Source organism: Lithobates pipiens, unplaced genomic scaffold (assembly GCF_037356315.1).
Source record: "Lithobates pipiens isolate NorthernLeopardFrog02 unplaced genomic scaffold, aLitPip1_a1.2 Scaffold_8, whole genome shotgun sequence".
Lineage (NCBI taxonomy): Eukaryota > Metazoa > Chordata > Amphibia > Anura > Ranidae > Lithobates > Lithobates pipiens.
In genome coordinates, this window is record NW_027507903.1 from 612354205 (window position 1) to 612376853 (window position 22649).

At 42.3% G+C, this 22649-nt stretch overlaps 1 protein-coding gene across 1 annotated transcript; it reads left to right on the forward strand.

The window, feature by feature from the left end:
- The first annotated feature begins 6623 nt into the window (after positions 1–6623).
- On the forward strand, positions 6624–22554 carry LOC143961379 (vomeronasal type-2 receptor 26-like). Its single transcript, XM_077470645.1, has 3 exons — positions 6624–6846; positions 9610–9733; positions 21505–22554. Exons 1-3 carry the CDS (start codon positions 6631–6633, stop codon positions 22413–22415), a joined length of 1251 nt encoding a protein of 416 aa, XP_077326771.1. The 5' UTR covers positions 6624–6630; the 3' UTR covers positions 22416–22554.
- The last annotated feature ends 95 nt before the right edge of the window (positions 22555–22649 follow it).

Below are 22649 nucleotides of genomic sequence, written 5' to 3' on the forward strand. Positions count from 1 at the left end.
ACATTATACTAATTATATTTTATTTAATATACAATTGATTCAACTTATTTACATAGTAATATATTGTATCTGTATTAATTATTATTTTTTATTGTTTACCGATTGATTTCAATTAAATACTTGATGAATTATTGCTTTATGCCCATTATTGTCACCTCAGAACATCATTTATATTATACATTAATTCAATGTCTCAGCCAACCCTGAGTGTTGTATTTCATATAAAGTCCCCTTGTCCCCCATGTCCCCCAGTTTTTTCCCCTTTGTGTATGAATTCCTCTACTGCGTTGATGGTGGCCCTGGATATGTATATTTAGCTGCTTAGCAGTAGTTACACATTTCATGTATAGTTTTTTTCTTTGAAGGTTCCATTTTGAGAATTATCAGCAACTTCAAGCCATCATTTTTGCAGTTGAAGAGATCAATAGCAATCCCAATATCCTGTCAAATGTAACCTTGGGATTTCAAGCTTATGATTCCTGTGATGTACTTCGCCAGGACTTACAGGGCACTTTGGAACTACTGAGTGGAAATTGCAAATCCATCCCAAACTATCGTTGTTTTCTGGAAGTTCCTCTTAGTGCTGTGATTGGACCGTCTGTTTCTACGCATTCTATCCTGGTAGCACATATTCTTGGCTTGTACAGATATCCCCAGGTATATAGTAGGTATTTTTTCTACAAATAGCTTTCTTGGACACCCTTTTAGGTCTCTACAGAAATGCATATGGCCCTCTCCTGCAATAAAAGAGTATTGCAATCATATCTCCAACAGTCTGTGGGTCCAGTCTTCCCACTGTTCCAGGCTCTTCAGCATCCAACATTGTAGCATCCATTTTCCAACCCTGTATCACTGCTGTGTCCCTCCCAGGAGTGTGGAACGCTAAAGGAGACTTCAGTGCTGGAATAGAAGGGAGGTTGACAAAATGAGCTGCCAGAGAGTTGAGTATACTACCTCTCCTACTGTTGAGGAGTGTCATTGCATTTCTTTATGGACCTGACAGGGTTTTCCTAAATAACCCCACGCAAACTGCCATAAACACAGTCAATTATTGTACCTGCTCAAGTATTTCTAGTTCAGTTCAGACCGCTTTGTGATTTACACACCAGTACCACAACGAAGGGCCATATGGTTGACTACGTTATACCACTCTACAGCTTGTAGTGTCACTTTCCACCTCACGGACTATGCCCTTGTACACACGATTGGAGATTCCGATGGAATGTGTCCAATCGGAGCGTTTTGTCGGATATTCCGACTGTGTGTGGTCTGCATCGGACTGTTTCCATCGGAATATCCGTCGGACCAAATTTTACACCTTGCCGGAAATATTTTCCGACAAAATTCTCCGATCGGACATACTCCGATCATGTGTAGAGAATTTCAATCGGACAAAGTACCACGTATGCTCAGATCAAATTCCTACATCAAAGCTATTGGCTACTAGCCTGAACATAGTCCCGTCGTAACGAAATAACGTCACCACGTTCTAAACGATCGGATTTTCCGACAACTTCGTCCAACCGTGTGTATACAACAGTTTCGGACAAAATCCGTCGGACAAAATCCGTCGGACAAAAATCCGACGGATTTGGTTGTCGGAATCTCCGATCGTGTGTACAAGGGCTAAGAATGATCATTATCAGACTGCTCAGGTTTGCTTCTTCCTGTAAGCTTTCAAAACACCCACAGAACTCAGTATGATGTCCTAAAACTATAAAAAAAAACTCAGAGAAAAAGTCTAAGATAGCACCCAATGAAAGTATAATGCTACCAACTTTTTACAGATGGCAGCAATTCCCACCACATAAACCTTGTCTTAAAATGCGGGATCTCCTCTGGGGTCCCTAGTTGGAGATTTAGGACACTAGTGACTCCCTTGTTTATTTATTCAATGATCCTTTGCCATAATATACCCCTACATTATGGCATAATTGTTCTGTACTCTACTTACATCTCTTGATGTTGGTGATATTGGATTACTATCATATTGCACTACTGTACACTGTCTACAGTACCTGTACCTCTGAAGTCGATGTGACTATATTTGTACTTCAGGTGAACATCTCAGTATAACTTTTATATAAAGAAAAATTTGATGCCATACGCACTATGGTTTTTGATTGTTTATTTTTTCTTTACCTTCATGGTGATGTTTATATACGCATTCACTTGTGTACTGTATATGTGATACTTTGTATCCTGATGACTTCCAGGTTTTGTGCTGGTTGTTGCAGAATTGTATATCCTGTAACTTCCATATTTGGCATATACTATTGTGAATGTATGTTTTTTTTTGTTGACACATTTTTTAATAGAACAAGTTAAGAAAAAAGTTAGATCTCCAGAGACCACCCAATGGGTAGGGAGCCTACGCATCACTGGAAAGATGAAATGGTTTTGGCTCTGAAAGCTTGGCATGAACTCTTTTGTCGCATACACACGATCGGACATTCCGCCAACAAAACCGTGGATTTTTTTTCCAAAGGATGTTGGCTCAAACTTGTCTTGCATACACACGGTCACACAAATGTTGGCCCAAAATTCTGAACGTCAAGAACGCGGTGACGTACAACACGTATGACGAGCCAAGAAAAAGGAAGTTCAATAGCCAGTGCGGCTCCTTCTGCTTGATTCCGAGCATGCGGGGACTTTTGTGCTGCGGACTTGTGTGCACACGATTGGACTTTCCAACAACAAAGTGAAGTTGGCGAAAATAATTTGAGAAACTGCTCTCAAACATTTGTGGGCAGAAATTACGACAGCAAATGTTTGATGGAGCATACACACAGTCGGACTTTCCGACAACAAGTCTCACATCGAACATTTCCAATCGGAATGTCTGACCGTGTGTACGCGGCATAAGTGGACTACTTTATGAGTTTATTTGAGTGAAATGCGGTTTTCCGTAGAACCAAACTACTACTACCTGAATATTTCTGACCCATAGCATTTAGCTGGATTCCTTGCGCGTTCTGATTTGCTCATTGATCCCTCAAAGATGAAAAGAAAGCATGGAGATGAAACATGAAAAAGTATGGCACCACATCCCAAATAAGGGGAGAATTCAACAACAAAAAATAAATGAAAAGGGATTATATAAATATTGCTTTAGGAAATCACATACCACACTGTTATAAAATCATCAAACTTTATTTAGCACAAAATAATAAAATAGTTCCAGATACAAAATGCCTCTCTTATTTTGTCATTCCCCTGCTATAGGAACACTACACCAACTGAATATTCAATATAGAAAAACAGATGAATATAACCAATGCAACAAGCAAATGCAAATATACAGTATGCTAAATGTGAAATGATCCAGAAGGTCCTAACACATTTTGCAAAAATGCTTCTTGAGGGGAGCCTGGTGAAGACTATTTAGGAAACTGAATATAAATGGTGCTGAACCCTTACTGAAGCCTTATAAACACCCCTACGGGTGTAGTAGGTGAACAGCAACACAGAAACACAATACCGGTTTGTACTAAAATATGGCGGATCAAAAGTGGGTACAATCTAATGGATGCCACAATGACAAATTAGGTAGCAGTTCACTTTGTATGATTCAGAATGAAGTTACCCAGTCCAAGGCGATAAGTGGATTTTTTTACCAAGATACTTGTGCCAAGATGGATCATCAAAACAAGTGGCAGTCTGGTCCAAGGGCTAGTGGTACAATCCGGTCGTGACCGCAATCTGCTGGATCATTTCCTATTTAGCATATATTTGCTATACCTCCCTGATATAAAATACTATGTCACATTAGTTATATTTATCTGCTTTTCTATCTTGAATATGTAGGAGGTACAATGTTTCTATGGCAGGGGAATGATAAAATAAGGAAGGCAATTTTATCTGGAATGATTTTATTATTTTGTGTTAAATCAATATTGATGCTTTTATAACAGTGTGGTATGTGATTTCCTAAGGCAATATTTGGGCACATTTAAAGTCCCTTTTCATGTTTTCTTCTTTGGTGTATGGCTACTTAATTATAGTAATTTGTGTGGCAGTGAAATTGGAGTTTAATGGAGCTTGAATGGGTTTAATGAAGCTTGCACAAATAGCATTAGATTGTAAGCTCGATGCTTCCTATTGTTGCTTTACAAATACAGGAACTTCAGTAAATAGAGAAGTATTTCAAAGCCATCATCTATTTTTTTCAATTTTTTTCAATAGATTAGTCATTTCTCAACAAGCCCTGTGCTAAGTGACCGGACTAAATTCCCTTCCTTCTTCAGAACCATTTCGAGCGATGTCTTCCAATCTCGGGGTCTTGCTCAGTTGGTATTGCACTTCGGATGGACATGGGTGGGTTTATTGGCAGTGGACAATGATTATGGTCAACAGGGGATTCAGCTGGTAAAACAGGAACTAGTCACAGCCAAAGCATGTGTGGCCTTTTCTGAGAATATCATTACCAGCCAACCTGACCACAATGCCCCACATATCGTTAAAATCATGAAGAGGTCAACGGCTAAGGTTGTAGTGGTCTTCTCACCAGCTATTAATCTCCTTCCTATACTGGATGAGATGTTAAAGCAGAACATCACAGAGAAGATATTTGTTGCCAGTGAAGCCTGGTCTACTTCTAGCCTTTTCTCAAAGGGTCGATTTTCCAAGCTTCTTAAAGGCACCATTGGTTTGGCTTTCTATAGTGGGACCATTTTGGAGTTTGGAGAGTTTCTGAGTAACATCCACCCATACAGCACCTTGGGGAGTCAGTGGGAGAAGTTGTTTTGGGAGGAGGCATTCAACTGTAAGTTTATGGATGAAAACTTTACCAGGACTTTGGAGACTTTTATAACTGCTTGTACAGGTATGGAAGACCTGAGAAGCATCAAAAATAGTTTTAAGGATGTCTCTAGCTTACGGGCAACCTATAATGTCTACACAGCAGTATATGTAATTACTACAGCCTTGGAAGATTTAAAAAGCTGCAAGGATGGAGAAGGGCCCTTCCCATTGAAGAAGTGTGCAAACGTTTTTGGTTTCAAACCCTGGCAGGTAACATTGCATTTTAACTTACGGGGACATGAGAATAACTAGAGGACATAGTGAAGAAATTGAGATTTCAAGGCAATGCATTCTCAGTTATTTAGATAACTTTCTCCAAAAGGAGAAAGGACATCTTGGCGAAGTTATGTTTTACATGGCAGACCTGTTAGTAAATGTTTCACCCACTGGATGTTTAGAGCATTCATATAGTCTTTGCTGAACGGGAGCACCTATCTTGTAGACTATATATATATTTTTTTAACGAATGTGTTAATGGCACACATTAATTGTAATCTTTTTAAATCTGTCTGAAGTCCAGCCTCAGGTCATTTTTTTGGTTTATTTTAATTGTGTGGGTGTAGGAGGTAGACAGTCTGGTTAACAGTGGTAGCCTGTCCATTAGGGGTGCCCGGGAGCTGCCCCCTCTCTCCAGCCACCCCCCTATATGCAGTGGATAGATTCATGCATAGCTGTCGCAACCGCCCCCTACTCATGTGTCTGGCCCCTTTCGGGTCACCGGGCATATGAATTACAGGGGCCAATATTTTTTTTGAAGAACCTGATTAGAGCCAGAGGCTCTAAGCCCTTGTACACACAGTCGGAGAATCCGTCGGAATGTGTCCTATCGGACCGTGTTGTCGGATAATCCGACTGTGTGTGGTATGCATCGGACTGATTCCGTCGGAATATCCGTCGGACCCAATTTTCCAACATGTTGGAAATATTTTACGACCAACTGGTTCGATCGGACATACTCCGATCATGTGTAGAGAATTTTGATCGGACCAAGTGCCACGCATGCTTAGATCAAATTCCTAAATCAAAGCTATTGGCTACTAGTCCCATCGTAACGAAATTACGTCATCACGTTCTGAATGATCGGATTTTTCGACAACTTAGTCCGACCGTGTGTATGCAACAGTTTCGGACAAGATCCGACAGGCAAAATCCGACTGACAAAATCCGACGGATTTGGTTGGCAGAATGTCCGACCGTGTGTACAGGGGCTAATAGGCTTCAAAATAGGATGGACTCGGGGCTCAGAGCATTGCATCTGCAGCCCACCCAGGTGTGTTGCAACAGCGAATTAAAATTTGCTGTTGCAACATTGATTCTCCTCCCCGGCCAATCAGGAAGCAGGCATAAAACCTGTTTACCGATTGGCCAAAAAGCCAAGTGATCCTATTGGACGTCTAGCACCGGGAGGAGCAGAGAGGAGACACCGTGGAAGCTGCTCCAGGAGAGGACACCAAAGGATCTTTCCCAGAGCACGTCACACTGGAAGATGGCCCCATGTGACCACTGCTCTCACATCCAGGGTAAGGACAGCGGGTGGTTGAGGCATGTGTTAGTGCCATGCTGTGCTGCGGGGAGGGGGGGGGTAGGTGGCAGTTGTGCTAGTGCCGCTCTACCGGTGGCCCCGGGGGGGGGCTGTTTGCCGCCCCCCCCCCCAAAAAAAACAGCCGTCACTGGTCTGGCACATACATTTCCTCCTGCATTATGTTCATATGCTTGTTTGATCTTGAGTTTGCAAGCCCTTATTACATAACATACGTTGTCTGCTCTTTATTAACCACTTGACCTCCAGAAGATTTAGCCCCCTTCATGACCAGGCTCCTGCACTACATGAGAAATGTGAGAGTGAAGCTAAGTAATGGTAGAGAACTGTATTTTGACCAGAATGGAGACCCGCCAGCAGTTTATGACATTGTCAACTGGCAGTTGAGCCCTGAAGGTGCCGTACAGCATGTGAAGGTCGGCGGTTACGACACTACTGCTTCTCATAACCAAGTCTTTACTATAAACTCCAGTGCCTTGTTGTGGGCCACTGACAATCATTTGGTAAGATCATCAACAGATACAAAGCAAAGCACCGCCAGATTACAGAAGTATCAATAGAGATGACCATTTAGGTTAGTACAGTGAAGGGTGGTGTCAAAACTAACCAATAAAAACTCTGCACTATGATACTGTAATGCCGCGTACACACGACTGGACTTTCCTTCCGGCAGACTAGGTCAGAAGGGATTAGTCCGTCAGACAATCCGATCGTGTGTGGGCTAGTCCGATTGTTTTTCAGGGAAAAAATCAGATGGACCTAGAAATAGAACATGTTTCAAATCTATCCGATGGACTCAATTCCGACGGACTAAAAATCGGGAAAAACATTCATCTGTATGCTAGTCCGACAGACCAAATATGACGCAAGGACAGCTCTTGGCTACTGGCTATTGAACTTCCTTGGTTAGTGCCGTCTTACGTCATCATGTTCAAAACAAACAGACTTTCGAACGGACTTAGTCCATTCGTGTGTGGCCAAGTCAGTTCATTTGGAAAGTCCGTTGTACCTCCGGCGAAAGTCCGTCTGGAAGACTGTCAGACCTAGTCCGTCGAAAAGTCCGGTTTTGTGTACGCGGCATTAGGCACAGCATTTGACAGTCCCAAGCTGAGTAATTGAGGAGGGTTGAGGAAAGACCTGAAGACTACCTTGTAAAAAATTGCCAGGAAAATTCTACTGAAGAAGGCTTCCAAATGTATCAGACATGGAACCAAGAGAGTTGGCCCATGAAATTGCTGTAAGTCAGATACGACTGAATGAATACATATACAGTGGCAAAATACATTTTTTGATCCCCTGCAGATTTTGTAAGTTTGCCCACCTACAAAGAAATGAAGAGACTTTAATTGTTATTATAGGTGTATTTTAAATGATAGAGACAGAATATCAACCAAAAATACAGAAAAAACACATGATACAAATATTATGAATTGAGTTGCAGTTCAGTGAGTAAAATAAGTATTTTATCCCCTACCAGCCTATAATATTTCTGGCTTCCACAGACTGGCTAGAGTATGTGCTCATGTGGTACATGTGGTATAGATTAGTCCTATCAATTTAAGAAGGTGCTCCCGATGACAACTCGGTATGTGTATAAAAGACACCTGTCAACAGAATCTTTTTCTTCCATTCAAACCTCACCATCATGGGCAAGACCAAAAAGCTGTCTAAGGAAATCACGAACACAGCTGGAATGGGCTACAAGACCATCAGCAAGACACTTGGTGAGAAGGAGACAACTGTTGGAGTGATTATTTGCAAATGGAAGAAATACAAAATAACCATCAATCGCCCTCAGTTTGAAGCTCCATGCAAGGTTTTGCCTCATGGGGTAGGGGTGATCATGAGAAAAGTGAGGGATCAGCCCAGAAATACACGGGAGGAGCTTGTGAATGATCTCAAGGCAGTTGGGACCACAGTCACCAAACCACTGGTAACACAATACCCCTTCATAGATTGAAATACTGCAGCGCCCGCAAGGTCCCCCTCCTCAAGAAGGCACATGTATAGGCCCGTCTGAAGTTTGCCAATGAACATCTAAATGATTGAGAGAAGGATTGGTAGAAAGTGCTGTGGTCAGATGAGACCAAAATTGAGCTTTTTGGCATTAACTCAACTCAACATGTTTTGAGGAAGAAAAAATGCTGACTATGACCCTACGAAAACCATTCCTACAAGCAAGCACAGAGGTGGAAACATGATGCTTTGGGGCTGTTTCTCTGCTAAAGGTACAGGCAGACTTTTTGACATTGAGGGGTCATGTATTGTAAAATCTTGGATGAGAACCTTCTTCCTTCAGCCAGAACACTGAAGATGGGTCGTGGATGGATCTTCCAGCATGACAATGACCCAAAACATACCAAGGCAACAAAGGTGTGGCTCAAGAAGAAGCCCATTAAGGTCATGGAGTGGCCTAGCCAGTCTCCAGACCTTAATCCTATAGAAAATTTATGAAAGGAACTGAAACTTCGCATTGCCAAGCGACATGCCAAGAAACCTTAAGGATTTAGAGAAGATCTGTAAAGAAGAGTAGACCAAAATCCCTCCTGAGATGTGTGCAAACCTGGTCACCAACTACAAGAAACGTCTGACCTCGGCACTTGCCAACAAGGGTTTCTCCACCAAGTACTAAGTAAGTAATGTTTTGTTTGGGGATCAAATTGTTATTTTACTCACTGAGCTGCAACTCAATTTGTATCATGTGCTTTTTCTGGATTTTTGGTTGAAATTCTGTCTCTATCATTTAAAAGACACCTATGATAAAAACTATAGACATTTCTTTGTAGGATGGAAAACTTACAAAATTTGCAGGGGATCAAATAATTATTTTCCCCACTGTACATACAATATGCTTAAAATCTACCTGTTGCACACCCTCATTGTTCTCATTGTTTTGGGGTTTTTCCAAAAACATGATAAACTATACATAGTATACATTTGCATCACAAACAACTATCATTTAGTATTTACTTGAAAAAAATTTTTTATAGTTAAAAAAAAATAGCCATATTTTTGCAGCTACCACAAATAATAAATATATATTATTATTATTATTATTATACAGGATTTATATAGCGCTGACAGTTTACGCAGCACTTTACAACAGCACTTTTAGGGCAGACAGTACAATTATAATAGAATTCAATACAGGGGGAATCAGAGGGCCCTGCCCGTTAGAGCTTATAATCTAGGAATATAAAACATATAAAACAAAGGCAGAAGAATGAAATGATTACAGAACCGATACTTGTATATGTATTTTACAGCCTCCTACTTCAGTGTGCAGTAAGAGCTGTCCTGCCGGATTCCGGAGAGCGGCTATAAAAGGACAACCTATGTGCTGCTTTCAATGCATTCCATGTTCCCATGGAGAGATCTCCAACCATACGGGTGAGTCCAAATAAGGCCGCGTACACACGGGCGGATTGTCTGCCCAATTTTGTCCGCTGAACCGTGTTTCAGCGGACAATCCGCTCGTGTGTGGGCTTCAGCGGACTTTTTCAGCGGACAGTCCGACGGACTTTGTCTTTCGGAATTTCCGTAATTTTGTCCGCTAAAACTTGGTTTTGTCCGTCCAAACTTGGTTACAGCGGACAGTCCGCTCGTGTGTAGGCAAGTTGGACGGACTAAGTATGGCGCATGCTCAGAAAGGATTTACGCGGCCGAAGGTTGCATTGCAGTGTATTGGACGTCGTTTTTCTAGTCCCATCGTACGTGCTGTACACGTCATCGCGCACGTTTTCAGCGGACTGTCTGTTCATCGTTTGTGGTCAAGTCCGTTCATTCAAAAGTTGAACGGACTGTCTGTCGGATTGTCTGACGAACTTAGTTGGGCAGACAATCCGCCCGTGTGTACGCGGCCTAAAGGTGATAAAAAAATATGTTGTATGTAATAATCAAATAGAAACCATGCTGGAAATGGTTTCTTTCCTCATTTTAGATACATTCAGGAATGTATAGAACCTTTATCAGTTTTTAAGGACCATATCTCATTGTGGAAAATTCCCCCACCTTCTGTTTCGGCAGCACAACAGGAAGTGGGTGTAAAGCTCTCCAAAGAGAGAAGACAGTTGTCTTACATAACTGTCACAGTCACAGAAGCAGGTGTGCCCACTGGAAATGTTTCATCACTTCTAGTTCCAATGATAACAGTAGCTTTTTTTTTATTTTCCATCACTTTCTGTCCACTAATAATGGTTCCCAGGGAAGAGAGAAAGGGTAGTCACCAACAAAAGTAAAAACCTGACTGATTCTTTAACTGTTCTGTACCATATTAAAAAAAAAAAAAAAAATATATATATATATATATATATATATATATATATATAAAATATTGCCTAGAGATACACTTAATTCATCTGTATGACTTTGATATATTCTTCAAAACTTGGTAGAAAACAACAACCATCAGTTGCTTCACCAGAGGAGCTTACAATTGAATGTACCCACCAATAACACACTATTTTTTATTATCAAATAAAGAGATAAAATGCACTTGCACTTGCTCATGTGTTAGCGATCTTTATGCCATGCATTGCATTAACCACTTGCTTACTGGGCACTTAAACTCCCTTTCTGCCCAGACCAATTATCAGCTTTCAGCGCTGATGCACTTTGAATGACAATTGCGCGGTCATACAACACTGTACTCAAATTCAATTTTTATCATTTTTTTGCCCACAAATAAAGCTTTCTTTTGGTGGTATTTGGTCACCTCTGCAGTTTTTATTTTTTGCAAAAAAAAATTTAAAAGACCAAATTATTTTTTTTTTTTTTATATATATTTTTATATTTTGTTATAAAATTTTGCAAACAGGTAATTTTTCTCCTTCATTGATGTACGCTGATGAGGCTGCACTGATTAGCACTGATGGGTGGCAGTGATGGGCACTGATGGGTGGCAATAATGGGCACCGATCGGCACTGGTTGGTTCCACTGATAGGCAGCACTTCTAGGTGGCACTGATTGACACCACTGGTGGGCATTGATAAGTGGCACTTGTGGGCAATGATAGGTGGCACTCATGGGCATTGATAGGTGGCACTGGTGGGCACTGTGGGCACTGGCAGGTGGCACTGGAAGGGGATACTGGTGGGCACAGATGAGGCAGAATTGCCTCTTCCTCTTCGGGACCAATGTCCCTTGCACATAAGGCGGTGATCGGCTCTTGAACCGAGCTTTTGTTTACATCATGTGATCAGCTGTCATTGTCTGACAGCTGATCACGTGGTAAGGGACCAGGATCGGCCGCTTACTCGGATCTGTGATCACTTGAGTCTCAGTGACTCGACGTTCACAGCGCGCGCCACACGTGCCCTGCAGGGCATGTGCGGGGAGTTTGTAAAGGGGAGGACGTCATATGATGGCCTCCCGGAAGTTCAGGTCCGCGCTGTGTTCGTCATTCGGCTATAGCGCGGACACCAAGTGGTTAAAGGCAAAACATTTTTAAAGTTTTAGATAGATAGTTTGTCAGTTTTTATTGCTGGTTGGGCCCCCCATTAGGGAGATCCACTTACCTTAATTGTTCTATTTACTGTTATCATAGGTAAAAAAAAAACTGATAAAAAACTGATGGGGCTACAACAATCACGGCTAACTACAACAGAACAGACTAAATGATTCAGGCCGCGTACACAAGGGCAGACTATCCGTCCAACTAAGTCCGTCAGACAATCCGACAGACAGTCCGTCCTACTTTCGAATGAACGGACTTGACCACACACGATGAACAGACAGTCCGCCGAAAGCTTGCGCGATGACGTGTACAGCACGTACGACGGGACTAGAAATACGACGTCCAATACACTGCAATGCAACCTTCGGCCGTGTAAATCCTTTCTGAGCATGCGCCATACTTAGTCCGTCCAACTTGCCTACTCACGAGCGGATTGTCCGCTGAAACCAAGTTTGGACGGACAATATTACGGAAATTCCGAAAGACTTAGTCCGCCAGACTGTCCGCTGAAAAAGTCCGCTGAAGCCCACACACGAGCGGATTGTCCGCTGAAACACGTTTCAGCGGACCAAGTCCGTCAGACAGTCCGCCCGTGTGTACGTGGCCTAAGTTTCATTCACTAAAATGCACACTAAATGTAAAAATATATATTTTTTTAATTTCTTCATTTTGCTAAATATTATAACAAAAAAATACAACTTCAAAAAACTCACCATGCCTTTTACTAAATACCTTGGACTGTCTACTTTCCAAAAAGGGGTCATTTGGGGGGTATTTGTACTGTCCTGGCCTTTTAGTGCCTCATGAACAGGACTGATCAGTACAGTGCCTTAAAGTATTCATACCTTTTGAAATGTTCCACATTTTGTCATGTTACAACCAAAAACGTAAATGTATTTTATTCTGATTTTATGTGATAGACCAACACAAAGTGGCACATAATTGTGAAGTGGAAGGAAAATGATAAATGGTTTTCAACATTTTTTACAAATAAATACAGCCCTCTTTACTCTGATACCCCTAACGAAAATCGAGTGGAACCAATGGCCTTCAGAATTTACCTAACTAGTAAATAGAGTCCGCCTGTGTGTAATTTAATCTTAGTAAAAATACAGCTGTTCTGTGAAGCCCTCAGATGTTTGTTAGAGAACCTTAGTGAACAAACAGCATCACGAAGGCCAAGGAACACAACAGACAGGTCAGGGATAAAGTTGTGGAGAAGTTTAAAGCAGGGTTAGGTTATAAAAAAAAAAGCTTTGAACATCTCACGAGCAATGTTCGATCCATCATCGGAAAATGGAAAGAGTATGGCACAACTGCAAACCTACCAAGACATGGCCGTCCACCTAAACCAACAGGCCGGGCAAGGAGAGCATTCATTAGAGAAGCAACCAAGAGGTCCATGGTAACTTTGGAGGAGGTGCAGAGATCCACAGCTCAGATGGGAGAATCTAATAGTCGTGCTCTCCACAAATCTGAGCTTTATGGAAGAGTGGCAAGAAGAAAGACATTGTTGAAAGAAAAGCCATAAGAAGTCCAGTTTGCAGTTTGCAAGAAGCCATGTGGGGGACACAGCAAACATGTGAAAGAAGGTGCTCTGGTCAAATGAGACCAAAATGTAACCTTTTGGCCTAAAGGCAAAACGCTATGTGTGGCGGAAAACTAACACTACACATCACCCTGAACACGCCATCCCCACGCGAAACAGGGTGGTAGCAGCATCATGTTGTGGGGAAAATTTTCTTCAGCAGGGACAGGAAAGCTGGTCAGAGTTGATGGGAAAATGAATGAAGCCAAAAACAGGGCCAATCTTAGAAGAAAATCTGTTATAGTCTTCAAAAGACTTGAGACTGGGGCGGAGGTTCCAGTAGGACAATGACCCTAAACATACAGCCAGAGCTACAATGGAATGGTTTAGATCAAAGCATATTCATGTGTTAGAATGGCCCAGTCAATGTCCAGACCTGAATCCAATTGAGAATCTGTGGCAAGACTTGAAAATTCCTGTTCACAGACGCTCTCCATCCAGTCTGGCAGAGCTTGAGATATTTTGCAAAGAAGAATGGGCAAAAAATGTCACTATCTAGATGAGCAAATCTGGTAGAGACATCCCCAAAAAAAACATGCAGCTGTAATTGCAGTGAAAGGGGGTTCTACAAAGTATTGACTCGGGGGGGGCTGAATACAAATCCACACCACACTTTTCACATATTTATTTGTAAAAAATGTTGAAAACCATTTATCATTTTCCTTCCACTTCACAATTATGTGCCACTTTGTGTTGTTCTATCACATAAAATCCCAATAAATTACATTTACGTTTTTGGTTATAACATGACAAAATGTGGCAAAATGTCAAGGGGTATGAATACTTTTTAAAGGAACTGCATATACCATAGTTTGAAGACACTATAGCCCCGTACACACGAGAGGACTTATGTCCGACAGACTTCCGAAGGAGTTCCGTCGGAGTTCTGCCGGAGTTCTGCCGGAGTTCTGCCGGAGTTCCGACGGAGTTCTGACGGACTTTTGGCCACACACAATCACACTAAACTCAGACGGATTCGAACGTGATGACGTACGACTGGATTCGAATAAGGAAGTTCATAGCCAGTAGCCAATAGCTGCCCTAGCGTCGGTTTTAGTCCGTCGGAGTAGCATACACACGAGCAAATTTTTCTAAGGGACCGGGTCCGGCGGAGTTCCTTCGGAAAAATTTGAAGCATGTTCCATATTCTAAAGTCCTTCGGACTTTGGCGAGTCAAAAGTCCGTTGCAGCCCACACACGATCGGATAGTCTGACGGACTCAGTCCGTCGGACTTTGGATGTTGAAAAGTCCGCTCGTGTGTACGGGGCTTAAGACTTTCCTACAGACTGATATACACTGATTTTTGTTATTTTTTCACCAAAGAAATGCAGCAGAATGCATTTTGGGCTAAATTTATGAAGAACAAATATTATTATTATATTATTTATTATTTTATAACAGAAACTAAGAAAACGCGTTTTTTTTTTTTTTTAAATGTTCCAGTTTTCTTTCTTTTTTTTTTTTCTATTTTCTTTCAAAATTTTCATTTTTTTTTCAAAATGTTTAGGTTTTTTTACACATTTTTTTTGTTAATTTAGAAAGAAATAACCCAGTGGTGATTAAATACCACCAAAAGAAATCTCTATTTGTTTGAACAAAATTATAACAATGTAGTTTGGGTACAGCGTTATATGACTGTGCAATTGTTATTCAAAGTGTGACAGTGCTGAAAGCTGAAAATTAGACTGGGCAGGAAGGGGGTAAAAGTGCCCGGTATTGAAGTGCTTAAAGCATCCTATTTAAATGAAGGGGATGCCAGCCAATGCAACCTAATGGGCCAAAATTCAAATGTGACCCTTTTTTGTAACACAACGCACTACTATGCATTGCTATTCATTGCAGCATGGAACTACACATGAATGGTATTGCAATGTAGGAATGCATGCATGACATTTGTAGGGACTTAGGCCCAGAGTGATGTAACTTTCCCCACAGGGCCGTCTTTTTTTTTTTTTTTTTTTTTTTTTTTGCTACTTCAGCGAATTAATCAGCGAGGTGTCAATCAACTCAACGTTCATTATAATTTACCTCGTCTTAACATCACATCATTGTAGCACTTCTTTTTAATAAACCTTTTCAGTCAAAAACTTTATTCATTTATACATTAAAAGAGCCAAAAGAAGGGAAAAACCACCAAGTCATCCTATCATATCCCTTTAAAATTTACCCCTTAACTTCCTTCGCCATATATCTTCACTTAAATTTAAATTTATTCCCCTCCCCCCTAACCCTCTCTTTTTTTTTTCCATCTTCATTGTGGGTACAAAGAGAGGAGGTCTACCCTGTCAAATGCTTTTTCAGCATCAATTGACAGGAATAGACCTGGGGACCCACTGTCTTTTAAAGCTTGGGTGAGGAGTAAGGCCCTTATTCCGTTGTCCCTGCCCTCTCTCTCCGGGACAAACCCGACCTGGTCCGGATGGATCAATTTTGTCATGTTTTTTTTTTAATCTTGCGGCAATTACTTTAGCATATAATTTTACGTCCGTGTTTAGGAGCGCAATAGGCCTATAACTACCGCAAAGAGTCTGATCTTTCCCCTCTTTCGGAATTAAAGTAATCTCTGCCCGTAATGATTCCCTCCCCATATCGAAGTCAGTGCCTAATCCATTAAAATATTTGCACAAGTGGGGGACTAAAAGTTCCTTAAATTTTTTATAATACGAAATTACGAACCCATCCGGACCCGGGCTCTTCCCTGAGGCTGTCTCTTTTAAGGCCTTATAGATTTCTTCTTCAATGATGGGACTCTCCATGTCCTCCCTCTCCCCGTCTGTTAAGCGGGGCATTTTGGCTTTTCTTAGAAACTCTTTCATTTTCTCTTTTTGCCCTGTTCCCTGATCTCCTCTCTTATCTACATTGTACAAGGCCTCATAATATTGTTTGAATACTTCTGCTATTTTCCCAGACGTGTATACCATTTTACCCTTCTTATCCTTTATTTTGTCGATGAAATTGACCCCTCTTTTACTTTTCACTTGTCTCGCTAAATTTTTTCCTATTTTATTTTCCCAATAGTACCTTTCTCTGGCTCTACCTAAAAGTGCCCTTCTAGTTTCTTCCTCATAGATATCTTTAAGTTCCTCTCTCTTATTGATCAATCGATGAAAGGTCTCCTGTTGTTGTCCCCCTTGCATTTTATGCTTCTGCTCCAGACTATAGACCTCTCTCATTAACTTCTCCTTTTCTTCTTTTTTTTCCTTTTTTTTTTTCTGGACCCTATAGCTATAAGGATACCCCTGACATATGCCTTATGGCCCTCCCATAGGGCAGCTCCCGATACCTCTTCTGTACTATTTGTTCTAAAATAGAATTCAATCTCTTTCTGTATGATATCCACCCCTTTCTTATCACAAAAGAGCTCCTCATTTAACCTCCAGGAGTAGGGGCGTCTCTGTGTCCCAGGTATCTTCAGCTTCATTACAACTGGGGAGTGATCTGAGAAAGTTGCAATTTCTATTTTCGTTTCTGAGACCAACTCCAGTAACCTATGATCCACCAAGAAATAGTCCAGCCTGGTGTACGTCCCGTGCACTGGGGAAAAAAACGTGTAATCCTTTGTTTTTTCATGATGTATCCTCCATACATCTATCAGTTGACTACTCCTCAACTGGAGTTTTAATTTTTTTATATTTTTCATATTTCTCCCCCTTGCACCGGACGTACTATCAACGGCTGGATCCAAGCAAAAGTTAAGGTCCCCTGCTACTATTACCTCTCCTTTCTTGAACTCCGCAAGCCTCCCCAATGTTTGCATCAGATATCTCTCTGGGTTTTTGTTTGGGCAATATATGTTAGCTAGGGTAATCTTTTTATCTCCTATTGTCCCATTCAGAAATAGATATCGCCCCTCTGGGTCAATCAACCTATCACAGACCTCATATTTATTGCCCTTCTTAAACCCTATAGCCACTCCCTTAGCCCTCTTAATTGGTGAGTCTCCGTAAATCCAGGATGGATAGTTCGCGGAGTGCAATTTCACATTTGTGTCTTGGGTTAAGTGCGTCTCTTGAAGAAAAATTATTTCTGCTTTGTGTTGTTGTAGTTCTTTTAAGAGCTTAAACCTCTTATCTGGCGAATTCAGCCCCTTAACATTATATGACATTAATTTTATCTCAGCCATCTAGGCCTTTTCTGGGAATCTTTACTCCACGCTTTATGGTATATCTTGGTACCCCCCCAGGAACATTTCCCCCCCCTCACCCCTTTCCCTCCCCCACCCACACTCCCCCCCCTACCCACCCTCTCTGCCCGTTCCGGGCTTCTGCTTTGCATAATGAGTATTACTCACTCTGCAAGCCCAATCACCTAGGGTATGACCTTGACTGCGTCCCTCCTCCTCCCACCTCCCCAAGGACCCCAATCCCCCTCCTTCCCCCCCAACCGCACCTCCCCCCCCCCCCACCCCAAGATCGAAACCAAAAAACAAAAAAAAGGAAAAATCTGGAAAAACAGACACAGGACCATTAAGCCACTACTGAGTTGCCTTCAGTTCCCCCTTCCTTCTTAATCCTTACCCCTCCCAGGGGTCTAATGGGAACAGGGGGATTGGGATTCCTATTTTATTGCAGAAGTCCTCAATTTCATCTAGGGTTTTGAGCTTAAGCGTCCTCCCCTCCTTCTGTACTACAAGGGCTGCCGGAAAACCCCAGGTATATTTTACATTTGCGTTTCTCAGTTGGTCTAATAAGGGCTTTAATCTTCTTCTGCGAGCCAGGGTTCCCGGAGCCAGGTCCTGGAAGATCTGTAACGCTACTCCATCATATTGAATTGGGGCCTGGCCTCTCAGCTTACTCCATATCTTCGCCTTATCTTCATATTGCTGAAATTTTATTATTACGTCTCTCGGGGTTTCTTCCCTCAGTCCTTGAGGTTTCCTTATTCTGATTACACGTTCTAATTTTAACTCTAACCCTTCTTCTTTTCCCAATAAGGGATTAAATATCTTTCCCATTTTTCTGCCCAAATCTTCTCCCGATTGTTCAGGCAGTGATCTAATTCTCAGATTTTGTCTTCTGCTTTGATTTTCCTGTTCTTCTAACTTAAGCCGGGTCTCTCTGTGCGCTTCCTGCGATTTCTTTACTTGTATTTTTAATTCCGTTATTTCCCTGGCCTGTCTTCCTGTTTGATCCTCCATTTCTTCAACTCGCTTCAATAAGTGCCCCATGTCCTTCCTTACAGTTAGGATCTCGGCTTTAATTATATTTTCTAATTTTAAGAACATTTCCTGCATTTCCCCCTTTGTAGGTATCTGAGATGGGGTCTCATCTTGCTTTCGTCCCCTCTCCTGATCCCCCTCTTCTCCCGAAGAGTCTCCTCTTGCCCCCTCCGGTTTTCCAGCTTCCCTCCTCCGTTCTCTCCCCCCTCTCTGATATCCCTCGAGACCTGGGCTTTTTTGACTTGTTTCTTTTAAATATTTTTGGATTGAACTGGAATTCAAGCTCTCCCTTGAGTTTTTAGGCTCGTTCGTTCTCGTATTTTTTCCCTTCATGTTTCCCTTCGTCTTTCTTTTCCCCAGGGTTTCTCAGGGACCACTTTCCCAGCGGTTCTCTTGTTAGGGATTACTCTTATCTTATTACCGTACTGCCTCAGGTTTTATGCTCCCAGGCTCGTAATAGAGGTGGCTTGCCTGATAACAGGCACCGTCCTTTTAAATACTTTTTATTCCTTCTTTGCCGTGTAATTGGGCCAAAATCAGGGGAAAAAATACTAAAATTCCTGAGTCCCAACTTTGTTTTTCTTTTTCCTTTTTCCTTTCCTTCCCCTTTCCTTCTTTCCTCTTCCTTCTTCTAACAGTTTCTACTTTGGAGTCAGCTTGCTGTAATTACGTTGTTGAACTTCAGATTTGCAGACGTTGTCTGCCAAAGCTATTAGTACTCTCAGTTAAAGATGAACTGTACACTAGGATACCGTCCCTTTAATTCACTTCAGAAAACCATGAAGAAAGGAAAGGACTAAGAGAGGGAGAGAGGGGGGGATACTGGGGCCAATCAACACAATTGGGACAGGTAGACGCAGCGAGATTTTCATACAGGTGCAGACAAGTTTTCCAAACAGGAGCCATAAGCCAGACCCTTATATGTTTATCCCGCTATTTTCAGGGAACGGGATCTACCTTACCCGGTTAACTGCTTCTTTCTTTAAAGGCTTCAGCAAAACCATATCTCTTGAACCATACCACAGTCTATCCGGTATTACTTTTGTCAGTAAACACATTTCATCACAGTTGAAGATTAAGCAATAAGGAACCATCTGACCTTGTCTTCCCCTCCTCTGTGTCCTCACTAAGGAGAACGGGGATCGTTGCGGGTTCACTGGGATTCCGCTGTCTCTAAGAGAGAGTCTCCGGTCTTACCACTCGTTCGGCTGCTCTCCTCCCGCTCTCCCGCCCTGCTCACACCAACGCGGGAGATTGTTCGGGCTGAGCAGCGAAGCGGCCCCTTATCCGTCATTCGGCGCTGTTCGCTGACGTCGATCTCGGGGGGGGGGGGGGGACGGAGCTGGAGATCGGCGCGGCTGATCAGTTCTCACGCCGGGGCAGAGCACCCTCTCACTGCACTCGCCTCCGGCTCTCTCCTCGGGGCCTCCACCATCTCCCACGAGGACGCCGCAGTCAGGCCCCTCCCCTCACCTCTCTCACATCCGCCCCATCACGTGGAGAGGGCCGTCTTTAATATAGATTGGACCCTGGGCAAAATTTTTCTTGCCCCCCCCCCCCCATGCAATTTCCCTCTCCGCCTACTCTGAGACATACGATAAATAGCAGCTAGACTTAAAATCAGTTTTCTGTATCAGATCAGGAACCAATTATGATTGGTTGCCAGCAGTTACAGAATACCATTACTGCTTACTGACTAGTTGCTAGAGGTTACAGCACACATTACGGCTCACTGATTAGTTGCTTGAGGTTGCAGCACATCACCTCCTCACAGCAGGGGAGCATGATATACATAGGAATGCCGCCTCTATTTACATATCAATGCCACCGGCCGCAGCTATTTCCTTAGTATTGTCGCCGCTATTTACATATGAATTCCAGCTATTTACATGTAAACACAGGGTCTGCAGGTGACTCATCTGCACACAACAATAGGGCAGAGCTGAGCAGCATTAGTACCAGCACTTCACACTGAGATATTGGGACACAGCACAGGAATAAAACTTCAAGGGACAAGGGAATTTAAACCTGGATAGTTGGCAAGTATGAGGCAGCTGTTTTGGGCCCCCCAACAATGACAGGGCCCAGGGCAGCTGCCCCTTTTGCCCTGCCTTAAAGACGGCCCTGCTTCCCCATAACCAAACCCTCTCCAAACCCGGCCAATATTAAGAAACGACTAGACTAGATTTGGAATAAATGGCCAACTGGCCTTAATTTATTAACAAAATATATTTTAATAAACTTTCCATAAATAACTTTGATAACAGTAAACATGTCAACATTTGTAATGGGTCATGGGTAAATAGTATACCAAAACATACTGGTCACTGTGCACTACTTCCATAACTTTTTACCTCTTGACCTCCAGATGGAATCCCCTGTCTCGGAGGCTATACCCAAACAAACGCAGTGACCTACCCCTTTTAACCCTTCCAGGTTAACCCCTCATACCCTGGAAGTACCATTTTCTACTTGAACCTCACCTTACCTCTTCTAACAACCCCAAAGACTGCCAAGCCTCAATAACCTTGACCTGAAAAAACCCCACTATAACCAGGGAGGGTGGGTGGGGATCGTTTTCTCCTCCACTCACAGATTGCATGCTTCCCGGCATTAATCCTCGGCTCCGCCCCTAGCCCCGCCTACTCCACCCTCTTCAAGCGGTCATCTAGCTTTCCCTAAAGACGGCGACTGTGCGGTCCCAGCACATGTCATTCCGTACCTCCGCCCACAGCTTGCAGCTGCCAGCTCTGTGGACTTTCTTTATTATGCACTACAGTGCACATGAATTAGTGTAAATAGACCTTGAGTGTCATCAACAGCTCCCTTTTTTAAAAAGAATATTGCATTTTTTCATTGGGTCAAGGTGTTCTTAGGTATTTCTGTACAATTATCCCCAGGACCTTGTACATTTTTTAGAAACATGAATTGGATTGTAACACATTATTTCTGTTTCAGATTCCATTGATTGCATTCAGTGCCCATGGGATCAGTGGCCAAATACAGAAAAGAACAAATGCCTCCAGAAGCCCATAGAGTATCTCCCATACGAAGATGCATTAGGAGCAACACTGACCTCTACTTCTCTCTTTTCTTTTTCATTTCCTTTGGTTATTTTACACTTTTACATTAAGTTTAAAACAACTCCCGTAGTGAAAGCAAATAATTATTATCTAAGTTGCCTTCTGCTGGTGTCACTGTCTCTGTGTTTCCTTTGCTCACTGTTTTTCATTGGCTATCCAGACTTCAAGAAATGTCTTTTGCACCAAGTTGCTTTTGGTTTGATTTTCGCCCAGTGCATCTCTTGCATTTTGGCCAAAACTGTTGTGGTGGTTCTGGCTTTCATGGCCACTAGACCTGGCAGCAATCTAAGGAAATGGACCAAGCCCACAATATCCTATGTCATTGTTTTTTCATGTACTTTTTTACAGTTACTTTTATGCCTCACTTGGTTATCACTATCTCCTCCATACTCCCAGTACAATATTCACGTCAAACCTGATGTGATCATTGTTGAGTGCAATGAAGGGTCACACATTGCCTTCTGGACCATGTTGGGTTACCTTTTTCTCCTGGCCACCATTAGTTTTGTTGTTGCCTTCCTGGCACGAAGACTTCCTGACAGCTTCAATGAGGCCCAGTTTATTACATTCAGCATGGTGGCCTTCCTCAGTGTCTGGATATCTTATATCCCAGCATCTCTCAGTGCCCAGGGAAAGTACACTGTGGCCATGGAGATCTTTGCCATCTTAGCCTCCAGTTGGGCTCTTGTAATCTGTATGTTTCTTCCTAAATGTTTCATCATTTGGTTCAAACCTGACATGAACACAAGGGGATATCTCATGAAAAAAAGTTTAAGCAATGAATAAACAATGGTTTTTAAATACAAGAAAGGAGTTTTCAGTAAATGTGTTGCAGACCTGAGCATTTTAAACTGAGCAAATGAGGACAAATGCATAAGCCTAGGTAACTTTCAAGTCAATCCAAAGATACACTTTGCTAGAGATATATAAGCACATCTCACATTTTTGTAAGGATTCTTACATTAGAGGTTATGGGATGGGGCACAATTCCTCTCACTGACATCACAGATGGAACATAAT